The 16,238-nt window shown below is 43.1% G+C and overlaps 1 protein-coding gene across 1 annotated transcript in view; it reads left to right on the forward strand.

Annotated features, from left to right (window-relative positions):
* The window catches only part of TRMT44 (tRNA methyltransferase 44 homolog), a 29,425-nt gene extending 24,511 nt beyond the window's left edge, over nt 1-4,914 (forward strand). Inside the window, exons 11-12 of the mRNA XM_029910653.1 lie at nt 828-944; nt 4,455-4,914. Of these exons, the coding sequence (XP_029766513.1) occupies nt 828-944; nt 4,455-4,684 (347 nt within the window). The 3' untranslated portion in view covers nt 4,685-4,914. The remainder of the gene's footprint in view (nt 1-827; nt 945-4,454) is intronic.
* The last annotated feature ends 11,324 nt before the right edge of the window (nt 4,915-16,238 follow it).

Consider the following 16,238-nt stretch of genomic DNA (forward strand, 5'->3'; position numbering starts at 1 on the left):
TACTCTATTCTTTTATCATTTGCTAGATTCTTTTTTTCACATTTAAATACTGGGTGATAGTCTATATTTTTACTTTTAAAAAATTAACTCAATTTACATTTCATTGTTGACAATTTTAAGGCTACTTTTTGAAAGCCTGTCTGCAAATGCTTATATCTATTTCTTGATTTTAGTAAGTTTTTTTTGAAACAGTTCCGCATGACATTCTCATACACAAACTAGGGAAATGTGGTTGAGATTAAATTACTATGAAGTGGGTGCAAAAGTGGTTGAAAGACTCTACTCAAAGACTAATTATCAATGGTTCACTGTCAAACTGGGGGAAATGTATCTAGTGGGGTCCTGCAGGGTTTGTCCTGGGTCTGGTACTATTCAATATTTTCATTAATGACTTGGATACTGGGGAGAGTGCTTATAAAATTTGTGGATGAAACCAAGGTGGGAGGGGTTAGCCCTTGGGATGACAGAATTAGAATTCAAAACCACCTTGACACATTGGAGAATTGGTCTGAAATCAACAAGATGCAATTCAATACAGTACTACACTTAAGAAGGAAAAATCAAATGCACAATTACAAAAGGGGGACTAACTGGCTGGCTAGGTGGTATGCTGCTGAAAAGACCCTGGTGGTTATAATGGATCAACCAGCAAAACATTTCTGCTACTCTGGAGAGAAACCATACAAAAGGACTCCAAAAATATCCTGTAGCTTCCTCTAACTGCAATGCTGAGATACCATGCTGCAGTGTGTAGATTCTGCTTGCAATTATGCTGGTCTGGTGAGCTGACATTCCTTTTTTAATGGCTATATTATTGTTCGCTGCAGAAAGTCTTTCCTTGAGGGAAGTAGCAGAACATTTAGACAAAGAGACTTTAAAGAGATTAAAGAATGAATATGGAGGCCTCCAGACATTGCTCAGGAACAATCATCAGGTGTTTGAAGGTAAAGAATAGAGAGATTTTCATTAATCATCTCTTGTTTATATTTTTCTGACTTGACTTACATCTAATTGAAAGATTACTGGATTAGATCTTCAAAATACTGAGTACACTTCCTTGATGAGCAGAATTTTCCTTATATTTACTCCTATTGTATTTCCTAAAACGTCATTTGTAGATCTTTCCTTTGACAGGTAGGGCAGAATGAGATTGATGCCTTGCTAATCAGTCAGCTGGTAGTGGATGAGCTGTGCATCTGGCATGCTTCCCTATACAGACCTTTTCCCCCTTATTCACCTGTTACTGTAGCAGGAATTGTCAGCAGGATGCCACACTTGGACTAGATTGGAGAAAACTCCCTCTCCCCCATCCCCCCCACACACAGTGGTGACAGTGTTGAAGGAAGTCAAGTGAAGATTAAGAAAGTCTTCTGGAGCATCTCATTAAGACTTAGTCTGGACTTAACAAGCACTACAGAGAAAAATGCCAACACAAAAGACAACTGGTCTAGACTAGAGCCTCTAATTATGTGAGGCTTGACAGATTTATACAGGCTGCAATGGCCTGGCAGAATAGGAAGCTAACAACAAAATAATTTTTTTTTTTAATGTTCTGTTGATTTTCTTCGGTTTTATTTTTGCTGCTGTCATTGTAGGATTTTTGTGGCATTATAATACTCAAATAATAATGCTGAATAATACTCAAAACCAGCACTTTCAAACGTTGGTGCATAGGTTTGTATAAAGTTAGTTTATAAAGAGTTTTCAGTTCTTAGATCCAATAGTCCCATGTTAGCAGAAATATGGGAGTCAACTGACCCATGACAATTATCCAGAGCAGGGGTCGGCAACCTTTCAGAAGTGGTGTGCCGAGTCTTCATTTATTCACTCTAATTTAAGGTTTCGCGTGCCAGTAATACATTTTAACATTTTTAGAAGGTCTCTTTCTCTAAGTCTATAATATATAACTAAACTATTGTTGTATGTAAAGTAAATAAGGTTTTTAAAATGTTTAAGAAGCTTTATTTAAAATTAAATTAAAATGCAGAGCCCCCCAGACTGGTGGCCAGGACCTGGGCAGTGTGAGTGCCACTGAAAATCAGCTCGCGTGCCACCTTCGGCACACGTGCCATAGGTTGCCTACCCCTGGTCCAGAGTGTCACCAGGTACCAGTGGATTAACTGGTAGGTTGCCAGAAAATGTGTATTCTTCTTGTTTTATTGAGAGGAAGTAGGTAGAAGCTTCCTGGTAGTTCCAGACTATAGCAGTCCGGAGGAATAATATGAAAGCCCAGACAATGTTACATCTACACGAGGACTTTCTATGGTATTAGTTTTAGCCCTGGAAAGGGTTAGATGCCACAGAGGTTATAAACATGTGTGCCCTCTGTTGCTACCACCAGTGGAACTTTGTACCATCATTGGGAAAAGTGCTGGTGTTGACAAGGTCGGAGATGGGTCAGAGTTAACACCCACTGAGAAGAGGCAGTTCACACTTGTCCTGCGGGTTAATTCTGCCCTTTCTGTGGATGATCATCTTGTGGTGAAACTAGTGAAGTTCCACTACAAAGCAAGGTGGGACAGGATTTGGTACTCCCAGCAGGAAGTGAGTTCTCCTGTTTGCCTTATGCCAAGCTCCTTGGGGGCTGTCTGCATGCTACTTGAGGAGAGGAGATTTGGATATGGGGCCAGTGGAATAAGTGGGACTGGGAGCATGCTGCACCGCACCATGGGAAGGGGATGTGGGTGCTCTCTCCTTTTATACCGGTGTGTTCTGGGACGAAGTGTCCTTTATGCCACTCCCAACACCAGTGCACAATCAATGCCATTAGCAACATTGCTTGAAACAGCATTCACAGAGTTTGTGACGCAAGACTGAGTGACAGTTAGGGACATCTGGTGGCTCAATTTCTTTTTCTGACAAAGAAGATCCGAAATGGCAGAGATGCAAAAAGAATAAGTAGCCAGGACCTTAAAATTACAAATCTGTGCTGGCATTTTATAGTCACATATTTGGTCCAGTTTAGGACTAACATCTTGGAATAATTGAACCCGATCTTACATACTAACATCCCTCTGTTCAATTCTCTTTGAGTTTTGAGAGAGATAGTAACGTTAAACTGATTTCACTTTCAAGATCTGGGATAAAATGCATTCATATATATTAGCTTATCACAAGGCCAAAAAGGTACAGGAGCAGTCCCTAATTACATGGGCTAAATGGCATAAAGACAATAGCTCCTGGAAATTTGCCAATGATTGTTTATCTCCTCATCCTTCTACCCTGTTTTCTTCTTCCTTTCTTGTTTATCTCCTCTTCCTTCCTACTTCCTTCATTCCTCTCTTTTCTTCTTCCTCTCTTGTGTATTACCTTGCTTTCTATACTTTTTTTTCCCTTATACATATAAAATTCAGTATATAGTCACAGATGTGTATGTACAGTTTCTGGCCCTGATCCTGCTAGTGCAGCGGTTCTCAAACGTGGGTTCTGAAGCTGAAGCCCGAATCCCACCACCCGGGGCCAAAGCTGCCCAAGGGCTTCAGCTGTGGGTGTCGGGGTTCAGGTTACAGGCCTGCTGCCTTGGGCTGAAGCCCTGGGCTTTGGCTTTGCCTCTGCCCCTCTCCACCCTCCCCCCGAGGGCTGTGGGGTTCAGGCTTTGGTCCCCCCTTCTGGTGTCATGTAGTCATTTTTGTTGTCAGAAGGGGGTCAATGAAGTTTGAGAACCCCTGTGCTAGTGGATATGGCCAAGGCTTTTAGTCTGTATCAGCAAAAAGAACAAGGAGTACTTGTGGCACCTTAGAGATTAACAAATTTATTTGGGCATAAGCTTTCGTGGGCTAAAACCCACTTCATCAGATGTAGGTTTCATTATTTATTCATTCATTAGCCCACAAAAGCTTATGCCCAAATAAATTTGTTAGTCTCTAAGGTGCCACAAGGACTCCTTGTTGTTTTTGCTGTATAATAATGACATCCCCTATAAGTGGGAATATATAGTCTCCAAAGAAGATTTAATATACACTCTCAATTTGTTATGCATTTATTTCTACTCCTATGCAAGTACCTATACCGGGGTAGGCAACCTATGGCATGTATGCCGAAGGCGGCACGCAAGCTGATTTTCATTGGCAGTCACACTGCCTAGGTCCTGGCCACTGGTCTGGGGGGGCTCTGCATTTTAATTTAATTTTAAATAAAGCTTCTTAAACATTTTAAAAACCTTATTTACTTTATATACAACAATAGTTTAGTTATATATTATAAACTTATAGAAAGAGATTTTCTAAAAACGTTAAAATGTATTACTGGCACACGAAACCTTAAATCAGAGTGAATAAATGAAGACTCGGCACACCACTTCTGAAAGGTTGCCAACCCCTGACCTATACAGTGCACTTTGATTTTGCCTGGATAGCCCATTTATAGTACATATTTGTATTCACAGATGACCAGTGTAATCCCCATAATTTCTAGTAATGGCTTGTATGCTTGCTTTTTTTTTTTTTAACCCTCAGTTCTAAATGGAAGAGTTCATATTCGTGACTGGAGAGAAGAGAAACCCTCAAAGCGAACCAAGCCAGAAGTAAAACGAAGATTTTCTGCTGAAGCTTTTAAAACACGTCTCTGCTGGTTTTTCAGCCACCATCCTGACGGCTGTTCTCTGACTTCTGAATCTTGTCCATATGCCCATGGGACTGAGGAGCTGAGGCAGCCTCAGATTATGAAAAAGAAAAAGCATCCATAGTAATAAAGTACTGTTGGTTACTCTTAAACAGTACAAATAAGTGGATTTCTGATTAATTTAATGGACTTCTGAATGCATGAAGAATGTATAAGATTAAGTCTCTCTTTATTTATGTGTTCACTGTATTTATCCAGTTTCTAAGAAGTCCTTTTCTAATTTTAAGTGATTTTTTTTTTCTTTTTTAGGGATTTTTATGGACAACTTTGAAAATGTTGAAATCCAGATGAAAATGTCCATGATTTATTTTTTTATTTTATTTTTGGTAACATCCTTAAAGTATAGGATTTTACATTTTAAAAACAGGTGTGGTCTGGCTGCTCAATGGATATTATGTTTTGTTCAAACAGAAAAGTAAAACCAACTTTTAAAATCTCAGCACAGTCTTCAAGATCTTTGGCTGATTGTCTGTACAATGATGTGTCCGCCTCCCCAGCAAGTCAGCCATTTTGTCATACAATGCTTGAGGCTGTCTTTCTGATAGGATGCCTGAGTGTCTTTCGGCTCATAAATAGCACACGGGTAAAAATAAAAGGGCATCAGAGAGTGAGGAACACAGGCTTTTCCTCTACAAAAGCTAAGAGAGAGTGCCCCCGCCTCTTTGATATAGGGGAGCACCCCCTTTTCTGCTTGCTGGTGCAGTGAGAGTCCACCTCCCCCATTTCAATTGATGATAACCATTGTGGGTTTTGCTTTTAAAGTAGGGGTGGGCAAACTTTTTGGCCCGAGGGTTGCAAAACTGTATGGAGGGCCAGATAGGTAAGGCTGTGCCTCCCCAAACAGCCTGGCCCCCACCCCCTATCTGCCCCCTCCCACTTCCCACCCCCTGACTGCCCCCCTCAGAATCCCCGACCCATCCAACCCCCCTTGCTCCTTCTCCCCTGACTGCCCCCTAACCGCCCCAGCCCCATCCTACCCCCCCTTCTCCCTGTCCCAACTGCCCTGACCCCTATCCATACCCCCACCCCCTGACAGGTCCCTGGGTCCCCCACGCCTATCCAACCCCCCCTCCAGAACCTCCACCCCATCCAACCACCTCCCTGTCCCTGGGACCCCCCTGCCCTTATCCAACGCCCCGGCCCCCTTACCATGCTGCTCAGAGCAGCATGTCTGGGAGCCGTGCCGCCTGGACGGAGCTAGACATGCTGCCGCTCTGCTCGGCAGGAGTGCGCCACTCGGCGTGGCTGCGGGGGGGGGGGACAGCGGGGGAGGGGCCGGGGGCTAGCCTCCCTGGCCAGGAGCTCAAGTGCCGGGCAGGACGGTAGTTTGCTCACCTCTGTTTTAAAGTGTAAAAGGAGAGCTCTTTGGGCCGTGTGGGGGAACCAATATGGAGGACTCCAAAGCATTTGTTTTGGGACCCTCTAAGTCATGGCTGGCCTTCATTGTTCATTAAAGGTTCATTAAAATTGATCAAGTCAGCACAAACTGCGTTTAATGATAACCTTTCTCAGATTGACAAGACTTACGGTTGTCATACAACAATGGCATGTCTTGTCATCTCCAGTTGGTTAAGCTCGTCCCTGCTGAACATGTCACTTTCTTTAAAGGGCAAAAGTCTCTGTAATAATTGATGTAATCTTGTGATAAGTGATCTTAGAGTTGAAGGGTCACTATCCAGTCTCCAGTACAATGCTCTCAGTCAGTCCTGGCCTGAGAGCATTGTCCCATCCAGGATGTGTTGAGGCACAGACCCTAACGTGGAACCATTTGGGTTGAAGCTCACTGTGACAGGATTTTGTATGTAACTCCATTGCTAGTCGGAGCAGCAGCATGAAGCAATGGCTGGAAAATGAAGAGATGAAATGTGTAGCCAGGTAAGCTAAACGGATGGTGAAAGCATTGAGATAAAGCTTGGTTGCAGGAATGGAGGCAGGATCCAGGAATGAGAGTGGGCAAGTGTGGCTGGTAGAAAGGGGAGTGGAAGGTACAGCAAAACTGAGTGCTGGCAGCAGGGCCGAGGAAGTGAGAGTTTGAGAAGGACTGAAGCATGGTGAAGATGGAAGAGAATGGAGGAGGAACACAAGCGATGACAATTTTTTGCAAAACTGCTTTGAAAACACACCCAGCTTTGCTTTAATAGTCATGGTCCATTGTGTGCAGAAAAAAGAAACAAGGCAGCAAGGACGGGTTCCTCTGCCTCCCTGGCAGAGACTAGCTACCCTCAAGTAACCTTTCCCTTGCTAACTTCTGTTTCCAGGGAATGTGGGTGTCACTGGCCATCCCCCCCGTGACATATGCTACAGTGTGCACCTTGGCCATTTTATACTAATGTTTAGCCTTGGCTACATACATGCAGAGCAAAAAGGAAATATTAAAGTCCTGTGCGTGGGCTCCCCAACCTGCACTTCTCCCACACATTGTGGGTAGGGTTTGATGGAGAGGGGAATCCTCTGAAGTAATGCTTTCATTGCAAGAAAATCCACGGGTTTGCATGGATATGATGAGGCAAAGAGTATCTCTCCCTGGTGTGACATTGATATCTCCCCCTCAACCATGCCCCTCAAAGGCACCACTTCAGGAAAGGATTTAACTTTGTGCTTAACTTTAAGCATGTGCTTAAGCCCCCATACACAGAGACCCAAAATATGGAATTCATGCATAGGGGCTTGTGTAGGGTCAGAGAGGAAGGTTAGAATGCCAATTTTCTGCTCTTTTATTTCCTCTCTAGCAAAATAGATAGGACATGCTGAGACCCCATCGGCTGGTCTAGTCATGTATATATTTATATCCTCGACCAATCTGAGCTATTTTTAAACATACCCTTTTCTCCATCTATTGTGGAGTTTTCTTATAATTGGTGTTCCGCACAGAATGACTTCCTCTATAGAACTCTATTTTTTGCATTCCCCCACATACCATTCCAGCAACCTGTGTCATCAAGAATGCATGATTGCTTTCCCCCTCCCCACCTGCCATCACTGCAGGCAACAAATGGGTCAACAATGCTCATCCAATTAAAGAAACTTCCCTGTTGACTTGAAAAGGATTGGAAGAAATATCCTCCCTTCTCATGCTCTTTCATCAAAATGTTAGCCTCATAAATAATTTCTAGATGTAGATGTGGGATTAGATATGGAGGAGGGTTACTGTATCTACCCTGTCACTTTGTCTATGGTCCACTATCTCAGAATGGCATTTATACAATACAACAAGTGAAGAGGCTGCTCAGGGAGAAGTAATCCCACTTCTAAAGATTAAAGGCAACTGAAAAAAATGAAGGGATACAAAGCCCCATAAACTGATGGGGTATTTTTCCATTGTACTTTTTGGTTTTTCGAGCATCACCGCTTGCTTTGATAACGTGACCTTATTTGACTTTTATCATTACAGATGAAAGAACATTTAAAAATAGAGTTGCACACACCCCTCCCCCGAACAGCGCATGATGATGGATGTCTTGACAGATTTCTAGCAATAGAAAAGTGCTGGATGATTGCTCCTGTTCCCAGGCATGCTATGGGTTGAAGTTGCCTGATAAATAGTTTCCTTTTTGTCAAGTTTTACAAATGTGCATATAAAGTTGGTATTGTAGGTACAAATGATTTGCTAAAGGGGTCCCAGTGATTTCTCTTTTAGGACTCAATTCTGACTGCATTGGGGTTGATCTCAGCTTTGGATCAGGCCCATAAACCAGAGAAGAGCAATAAATGGCTGTTTATAGGTATCCTGTGAGTAGCCTACTTAATGAAACATGTTCCAAATCAATGAAAGCTGTGTCATTTTGAAGACCTATGTTTATGATATCACTTTCAGCCGATCATTTACTGAATGATGTGACACATTATTAGGTAAACCAGATTTAGAGGCTGTGGAATGATTACAGCCAATTTGGCAGCAACCACTGGCTTCAAGGTAGGTTGAATAATGAAAAAAATGCCACTCTGATAGACTGTGTTTTGGATCAAACCTCACCTCCTTTCTCCCCCAGCCAAAAACCCTAACTGGGTTTAAGTCCAGATCATTAGTGATCTTTGAACCATGATTTTGTGGGCTGAATATGATTAAAATGCAACATGGTGGATGATTAACAATTCCAATAAGGGCATTATAAAAGGAAGTATTTCACAATCAACAGAAATTCAGGATAAAAAGACATTTGTCAAAGCAGTATATGTATCAGATATTTGTGTCCTACTAAGTAAAGGGTTATCAGCACATATGACCCTGGTCTAGCCAAAGTTGGATATCTGCCGCCGATAGCAGGCAATGATTCCGGATAGGTGGTTGTTAGTAATTTACTGTAAGCATAATTTAAGAGGTACTTTCATACAAAAATTGCGGTTGTTTGTGAATGCCTCAAACAATTCTGTCAGGTCATTAAGAGCTGCACATTTCATGATCATCTTTATATGCTATTCTAGTGTACAGGAACTGGGTAGTGCTCTTTAAATAATTTGTGAACCCTCTAGTGGTGCTCACTGTGCTCTGTTTTATAGACCAGCCAGAGCAGCAGTGTGTGTATATATGTAACTAGACCTTGTATACTGTGAACAGTGTTAGTGAACAGTGTTATTTGGACACCCCCATGCGTGTGTGGTTGCTTTATATTATGCTTATTGTATTAAGAGCAAAATATACTATGGCTATAGTGTTCAGTTACCATCTTCCCAGAACCATCCCTTTGAGTTATTTCTAACTGACATATAAATACACTACAGGATGAAACATGGTAGATAATGGCAGTCTAGATCCACTCCCCTAACCCCCAAGCTTTATTGTAACTGGTTTCAACAACTTTAAATAGATGAGGCCTAGTTTCAGGTTTTTTTAAGGTGTGTAGCAATATTCTAAAGACTTCTTGAATGGATGGACATGATGCATGGTGCCAGTTGTTCAGGAATTAATGGATGCAGGTTATCTACATTGTAGTTACTTAATGTTCCATACTATGGATTGGGACAGAACAGCATAATGGCTCCAAGAACCAGTCATCTCAATACGTGCTGTAGGGCTGAGTTGTGGTCAGCTGTATCTGGCTACAGCCTGACACTTTTTAAGCAAACCCTCATCCATCTCCTGTTGAATATGGCAGCCTAACAGCTAGCTAGATACTCGCTATAAAAAAAAAGGGGGGGAGGGAGGCAGATAAGCAGAATTTTGAGGACTCAGAATGCATTTCTGTTTGAACTGGAAACCTTTCTAATTGCTAACTTGTATCTCCTGAAGCATGTGCAGAAAGACCCCACTCTAACCCCAAGAACCACTGTGAGGTGACAGCCTGACTGCACCCACACTGTATGCGTCAACATTTTGTTGCTCAATGAGCAAACATGAATCTGGGTGGGGACATTTGCTTGCTCTTTTTCCAGGGGCCAAACAACAATTAACAAGGTTTTAAAGTTGTCTATTAACACACAAATATGCCTCTATTCTTTTGATCTTGTGACCCTCCCTATCACAGTGTGTTTATCTCACTGAAACCAGGAGAGAGAGACTGACACCAACAGCAGCAGTCTGAGAAATCCCCTTATTTCTAACAGTGTGATTGAAACGCTTATGCCTTAATAGCCTGGGCATGAACATTTTGGTTCTCAGCTTTAAGTATAGTTTAGAATGTTGGCTCTTGCCAGGACCTCAGATGGTTAAATAAATACTTTGTTTTGAACATCCTAAATCTTAAAATTAACATACAATTCTTAGCATAATTTTATTAGATGGTTTCCCACTCTCCACCCCAAAATTCCCACAACATATTGTATTTACATTTTAAAAAGTAAAAGATTATTTTCAGCAAGATGGCTTTTCTATTTTCTGAAATACTTTATGCATCAAAAATGTGCATCCTTGCTCTCAATGTTCTTTTGTCTAGATCTGTTGGGACCGATTCTGATCTCATTCACACGGGTGAAAATCTGGAGTAACTCGACTAAAGTCAATAAAATTACAGTGGTGTGAGAGAAGAAACATCCCTTTCTCCAAAGAGGCATTTTCATGTTGATACTGTGCTGTTCTCCAGCATGACCAGCAGGTGGTGCAAACTAAGAAGATACTGTAATGGGCCTCCCTCATTAGCTGAGCTGTAGGTGGATATGGTTTGAGGGGTCAGGAGGGGAGGCAGTTGTCGGGGTTTAGGGGAGGCAGGAACAGATATGATAGTTCTGGTTATGTTACAGTTTGTTGGATTTTAGGTAATGTGGTCTCTCTTCATTCTTTTGGATACCCCTGATTCTACAATATTTTGAATCTATAAAATCTACTATAGCACTTCATTTTCTAACCTCCCCTTCCTTCCTAAACCACCCCCAACCTTTCTTAAAAAAAACCAAAACTGCTAAGTAGTATTTCTGGTAACTGGTGTAATTAGCTGCTTTTAGTGTTTTCTGTGCACTGGTGATCAGATCTGGGTGAAATGTAAACGCAGCATGCAGCTTGGCATGTGAAATAATGATACAATGCACAAGCCATGTCCCCCCAGGTGTCACTTTTTTCTCTGAAATGTTATGCAGACTCATAATAGGATACACGCCGACGGCCATACAGCCCACGGTGAACATCACATTGACTTAGATTAGTGTCTCCTATGAAAGTCTTTATGTGAAGGGGAGAGCATGTCTCAGTGGCAGAGGTGGATTAAGGACTCCTGGGGCCCTGGGCCAGAGCAAGTCGGGGGAGGGTGGTGGCCCCATCCCTTCTGCCTGCAGCCCCACCCTGTTCTGCCCCTTCCCCCAAAGCCCTGCCCCTACCCCCACTGCAGTCCCATCTGCTGTTCGCTCCTTACTGCAGCCCCAAGACCGGAGAAGCTCTGTCCCCCCACCATAGCCCCTGGGCCACAGCGGGGAGTGAGAGCTCCTCCAGTTCTGGGGTCACAGCCAGAGTCCAGATGCTGGGGCTTCACCTGCCCGCCCGGCACTTCTGCTGGGGACCGGGGTTGGGGGGCTGGGGCTTTGCTCACCCCACCTGCCTGGTGCTTCTGCCGGGGATGGGGCGCTGGGGCTTTGCCCACCCCGCTTGCCCCACGCTTCTACCAGGGACGGGGCGCACGGGCTTCGCCCACGACGCCTGCCCGGTGCTTTTGTCGGGGACTGGGGTCAGGTCTTTGGGCTTCTGCCACCCTGCACTGGATTTCTGCTGGGGGACCCATTTTTCTGGGAGCCCCCAATTGGCCATAGCCCCTGGGCACAGCCTCCATGGGCCCATTGGATAATCCGCCACTGATTAGTGGAATAATAGAAGCTCCCTCACCTACTCCTTACTACTCCTCCATCTCTTCCTCCTTCCATGCAACATCCGAGGGTAAAATGGTTGTTTGGGTGGGATTGAGGAAAATTGGCTCAGATAAAGTAAAACCCAACTTAAACCACAGCAAAACTTTAATGGAGATTTTTGAGAATTGTTTTTTTAAAAAACAAATTTTTTGTATGATTTTAGTGCTTTTGGAAAGTGCTGAATTGAAAGCCCTGGCACCTGAAATCCTTTATTTTAAACCAAACAGGAACAGTTTGGGTAGCTTCCCTATGCTGCCCCCTCCAATATGCCCCATCCCTGACCTGGAAGGACCACTTACAGGACTGAGAACCTCCGCGGCCTCAGGGGTAATTAGACTAACTGCAAAGCAAACTAAAGGGATACTGCTGGTGGAAAACACAATATTCCAGTGAGCAACTCTATTTGAACAGCATATTGTTCAATGATGAAAACAAGCCAAATTTCTATATTTTTGACCAGAACTGTTCTCCCTTCTATGTCCAACTCTCTCTCTCTCTCTTTTCACCTTCTTCTTCCTCTGTACATCTCTCCCCATGTCTTCTCCTCTGTTTTCTTTCTACTCTCATGCTCTAGTCTTTCCTCTTTTGCCTTTACCAAGGCCATTCTAAGGCATTCTAGGCCTGATCCAGCTCCCACTGAGTCAATGGGAATCTTTCCACTGATTGAGGTGGGAGTTGGAATGGGTCCCACCCCTATCTTTCCCCCATTTTGAAGGCAGCCACAAGAAAAGGACTGGATAAGACTGCAGTTTCATCTAGACTATTTGAGAGCAAGTATGGGGTAGGAGCATGGCACTAGTCAGTCCCATATTCAGCTTCTTCTCTTTCAGTAAAAGCACCAAAAGGGATAGTGTCCCTGGCATGAAATTACCAATTTCTAAACATAAGGGATAGGAGAGTTTCTTTCTTGCATTTTCCCAAAGGATATTTAACAGTGTTCTGCACCTGATATCACTTGCAAAGCTGTTTTGCATGGTGACTCAGTCATTGAAACATCCCTCTCTGTTTAAACACTGCAGCTTATTTACAGTAAATATGTATTCTTTGGATTTATATTAAAAATGCTTACTCTGTTTCTGTATCTAAAGATTGATGAGTGTAGGCTGATCCATGTTACGTTGCTGTCAAAGTTTTATAGCCCTACGAAAGATGATAAATTCTCTCTCAGCATAATGGTGATTTCTAGAGAGAACTGGCTATAGAAATGAAAAAGATGGACTTCAAACTGGCTACAGTTGGAGAGGCTAACAAGGTGGTAATTCTTGATCTCAGGAAAAGAGAGTCTAGAACGTTTGGTGATAGATGGGCAGGGACAGCACAGCAGTTTAGACTGGAGCACTACAGATAGGGAGATTTGTATGTATAACAAGGTCAGCCCCTCCTGGAGAGGGAGAATTTTGCTTTAATGGATGGCGTTTCCTTCACTCAGTATAGGTGGCATTGAAGAACTTTAAAGAGTCCCACTCCGTCTGCCTCATGCAGAATGGCCGGGGCATGTAGATTTGGCAGGTGGTGACAATAGGGCCTAAGAGCCAGATGATAATCTCTTACATCACTGTAAAATGAGATTTACATCTATAGAGTTACACTGGATTCACATGGGTGTAACCAAGATCAGAATCTGACCTTCAGGCTTTACTCTGGCTGCTAAGGAACCCTCTCATTAAGGACATGATTCTTCACCATTGAAGTCAATAGGAGCTTTGCTTGTTCAATGGATGCATGATCGAGCCCCAGTGTAGGATTGAGTTCCTTGTAGCCCCTTTCCTCCAGTACTCATACATATGCAGCACTCCACATACTCACTTTGTAAAATAATGCCCCTTATCTACTAAAGCAGGCAATCAAGTTTGTTTGGAAAGGTTTGTCCTTCATAAACGTGCTGCAGATGGGAAAACACTTTCCATGCTGTCGCTCATGACCATGAGTGCCAACCTCAGGGCAGACACCCAAAACTGGTTATAGTAAGATGTCACCAACCCAGTAACAAGTGTGAACCCCTATAGCATGATAGCAGTCTTACCATGGAGTCACAGGCAGTCCCCTTGGGCAGTCCAGTCTATCCTGCCACCCAGGCAAGCTAGACTTAGTGCTAGTTGGTTGCTACACATCAAAGATCACAAAATATTCAGGTTGCTCCCAATCCCAAGAAAACAGTCACTTACCCAGGTCAAATATGTACCTTAGATCTCACACCAGAGACAATGCTTATAGCCACTCCTATAGTAAACTGTCTAAAGATTTGTTAATTAAGAAAATAAATGAGAGTTATTACAAGGTTAAAGCAGGCAAGCATATATATATATTCACAAATGAGTTAGTCTGTGGTTTCAAAAGGTGAAAGAGATGTAATTGGTCAGCTCTGAATGTCTTTTTAGGGCTAACCCAGATTGACTCTGGGGACCTCTTCTTTTGTTTTGTACCTCCGGCCCTGTGATAGTCCAAACAGCAAAAGATGAAAAATTTTCTTGTCTGCTATTTTTATTTCCCTCTTCCAAAATATAAGCTGATGGGATGGGTCTGTGTGGGTGGCACCCAGGGTGCCACCTGGAACTGGTGATCACTTAGCCCTCTGAATCACCAGCCTGGGCTCCCTCTCAGCACTGTGCTGCTGTGACAAGCTATAGACCGCTCCCCCCGTCCTACACTCCCACCAGCATTCACACAGGCAGGGACGCACCCAGCTGCAGTTACATGCAGGCTGACCAGCCACTGCATGAACCAACAATAGATAGGCTACAGCCAAAATAACCCCCAGGCCTCCAGCCTGAGACCCCAGATCTGTACCATCCTGCCCTGATCGAAACCCTGACCAGTATGAATTTATTACCCAGTTCGCCTCCGCCTCAATGTGGCGAGGAATATGTACAATATGCTTGTGTTAAACCAAGCTGATATTTTCCCCAGACACTTCAGTCAAAGGCACACTGCTTTAGATTCAAACATAAAACAAGTTTCTTAACTACAAAAAGATAGATTTTAAGTGATAGTGAACAGATCAAAGCAGATTACCTAGTAAATAAACAAAACCACAAACTAAGCCTAAAATACTAGAAAGATTAGATATGAATTAGCAATTTCTCATCCTGACTGATGATACAAGCGGGCTTGCAGATTCTCAAGGCACAAGCTACTCTTGCTTTGCAGCTTGGGATCTCCACCCCCATTCCAAGTCCTTTTCTTTCAGAACTTTTCTCAGGTGTTGAGTTGTGGGTGAGTGAAGAACAGATGATATCACTCCCTGCCTTATATAGCTTTAGCATATGGCAGGAACCCTTTGTTCCAAACAGTTCCCAGCCCAGTTTGGGGAAAAATACAGGTACCCAAAATGGAATCCAGAGTCATGTGGTCTGGTCACATGTCCTTGCAGAGTCATAGCAATCATTACATACTGGCTGGAGCATTCTCAGGAAGGCTCACCAGTGGGGGATAAGCTTCTCCTAGGGCCCATTACCCTGAATAGGCCCTTCACAACCAGCTGTCTAGCCTGGAAGCATTTTGACTACTGCGTGTCACCCACGTGTAACCACATTTGAAACAGATACATAGTCAATATTCATAACTTAGATACAAAAATGATACATGCATACAAATAGGATAATCATATCAGCAAATCATAACTTTTCCAATGACCCCTTCCATGACCCATCTTGTACAAAATGCATCACAATTATGCCATAATCATTTCATAATAACATTATTAGGATGAATATGGGGGTGTAGTGTCACAGTGCCATTTTGCTCATAGCCTTCTCTTGGGCATAAGGGAGCAATAACAAAGTCTTTGTATAGTGATGGCCCACAGTGGCCCATTTAGTTTTGATAGGCCTTCTTGATGACCAGGAGATGATCCCTCCCACCTCACAGTTTCAGAGCAAACATTTGTTTACAATTACAAAGCGAAACTTAAATATTACCTTACAGCAAGGGATAAACATGTTATAAGTGAGATTAATGTATGCAGCAATTTATAAGTATTGCATAAAGTTGAAACACATTGCTATACCTCCACAACCCATCTTAACCATACTAACACACAGGGGAACAGACTGATTTCCCGTAATGAATGCCTAAAGCCTTGACAAGACCTGGCACCTGGTCTGCCCGTGTCACATCTCCACCACACTAATACTGATTGTCTACATTTAATAAGTTCAACTGGACTTGAGGCTTCACACCATTTGGATGAAGGGGGATGGATGCCTTTAATGGAAGGGGAATACTGTGTCACAACTAGTTCTTTGAAGCACTTTCCCCTGATGACCAGCACCACTGAGGTCTTAATTAGCCGCTCTTTGCCCAGAAGCTGATTTCTTGTAGATGTTGTGACATGTTTGTGATGGCAATGGTTC

Source organism: Terrapene carolina, unplaced genomic scaffold (assembly GCF_002925995.2).
Source record: "Terrapene carolina triunguis isolate 2854851 unplaced genomic scaffold, T_m_triunguis-2.0 Scaffold66, whole genome shotgun sequence".
Classification (NCBI taxonomy): Eukaryota; Metazoa; Chordata; order Testudines; family Emydidae; genus Terrapene; species Terrapene triunguis.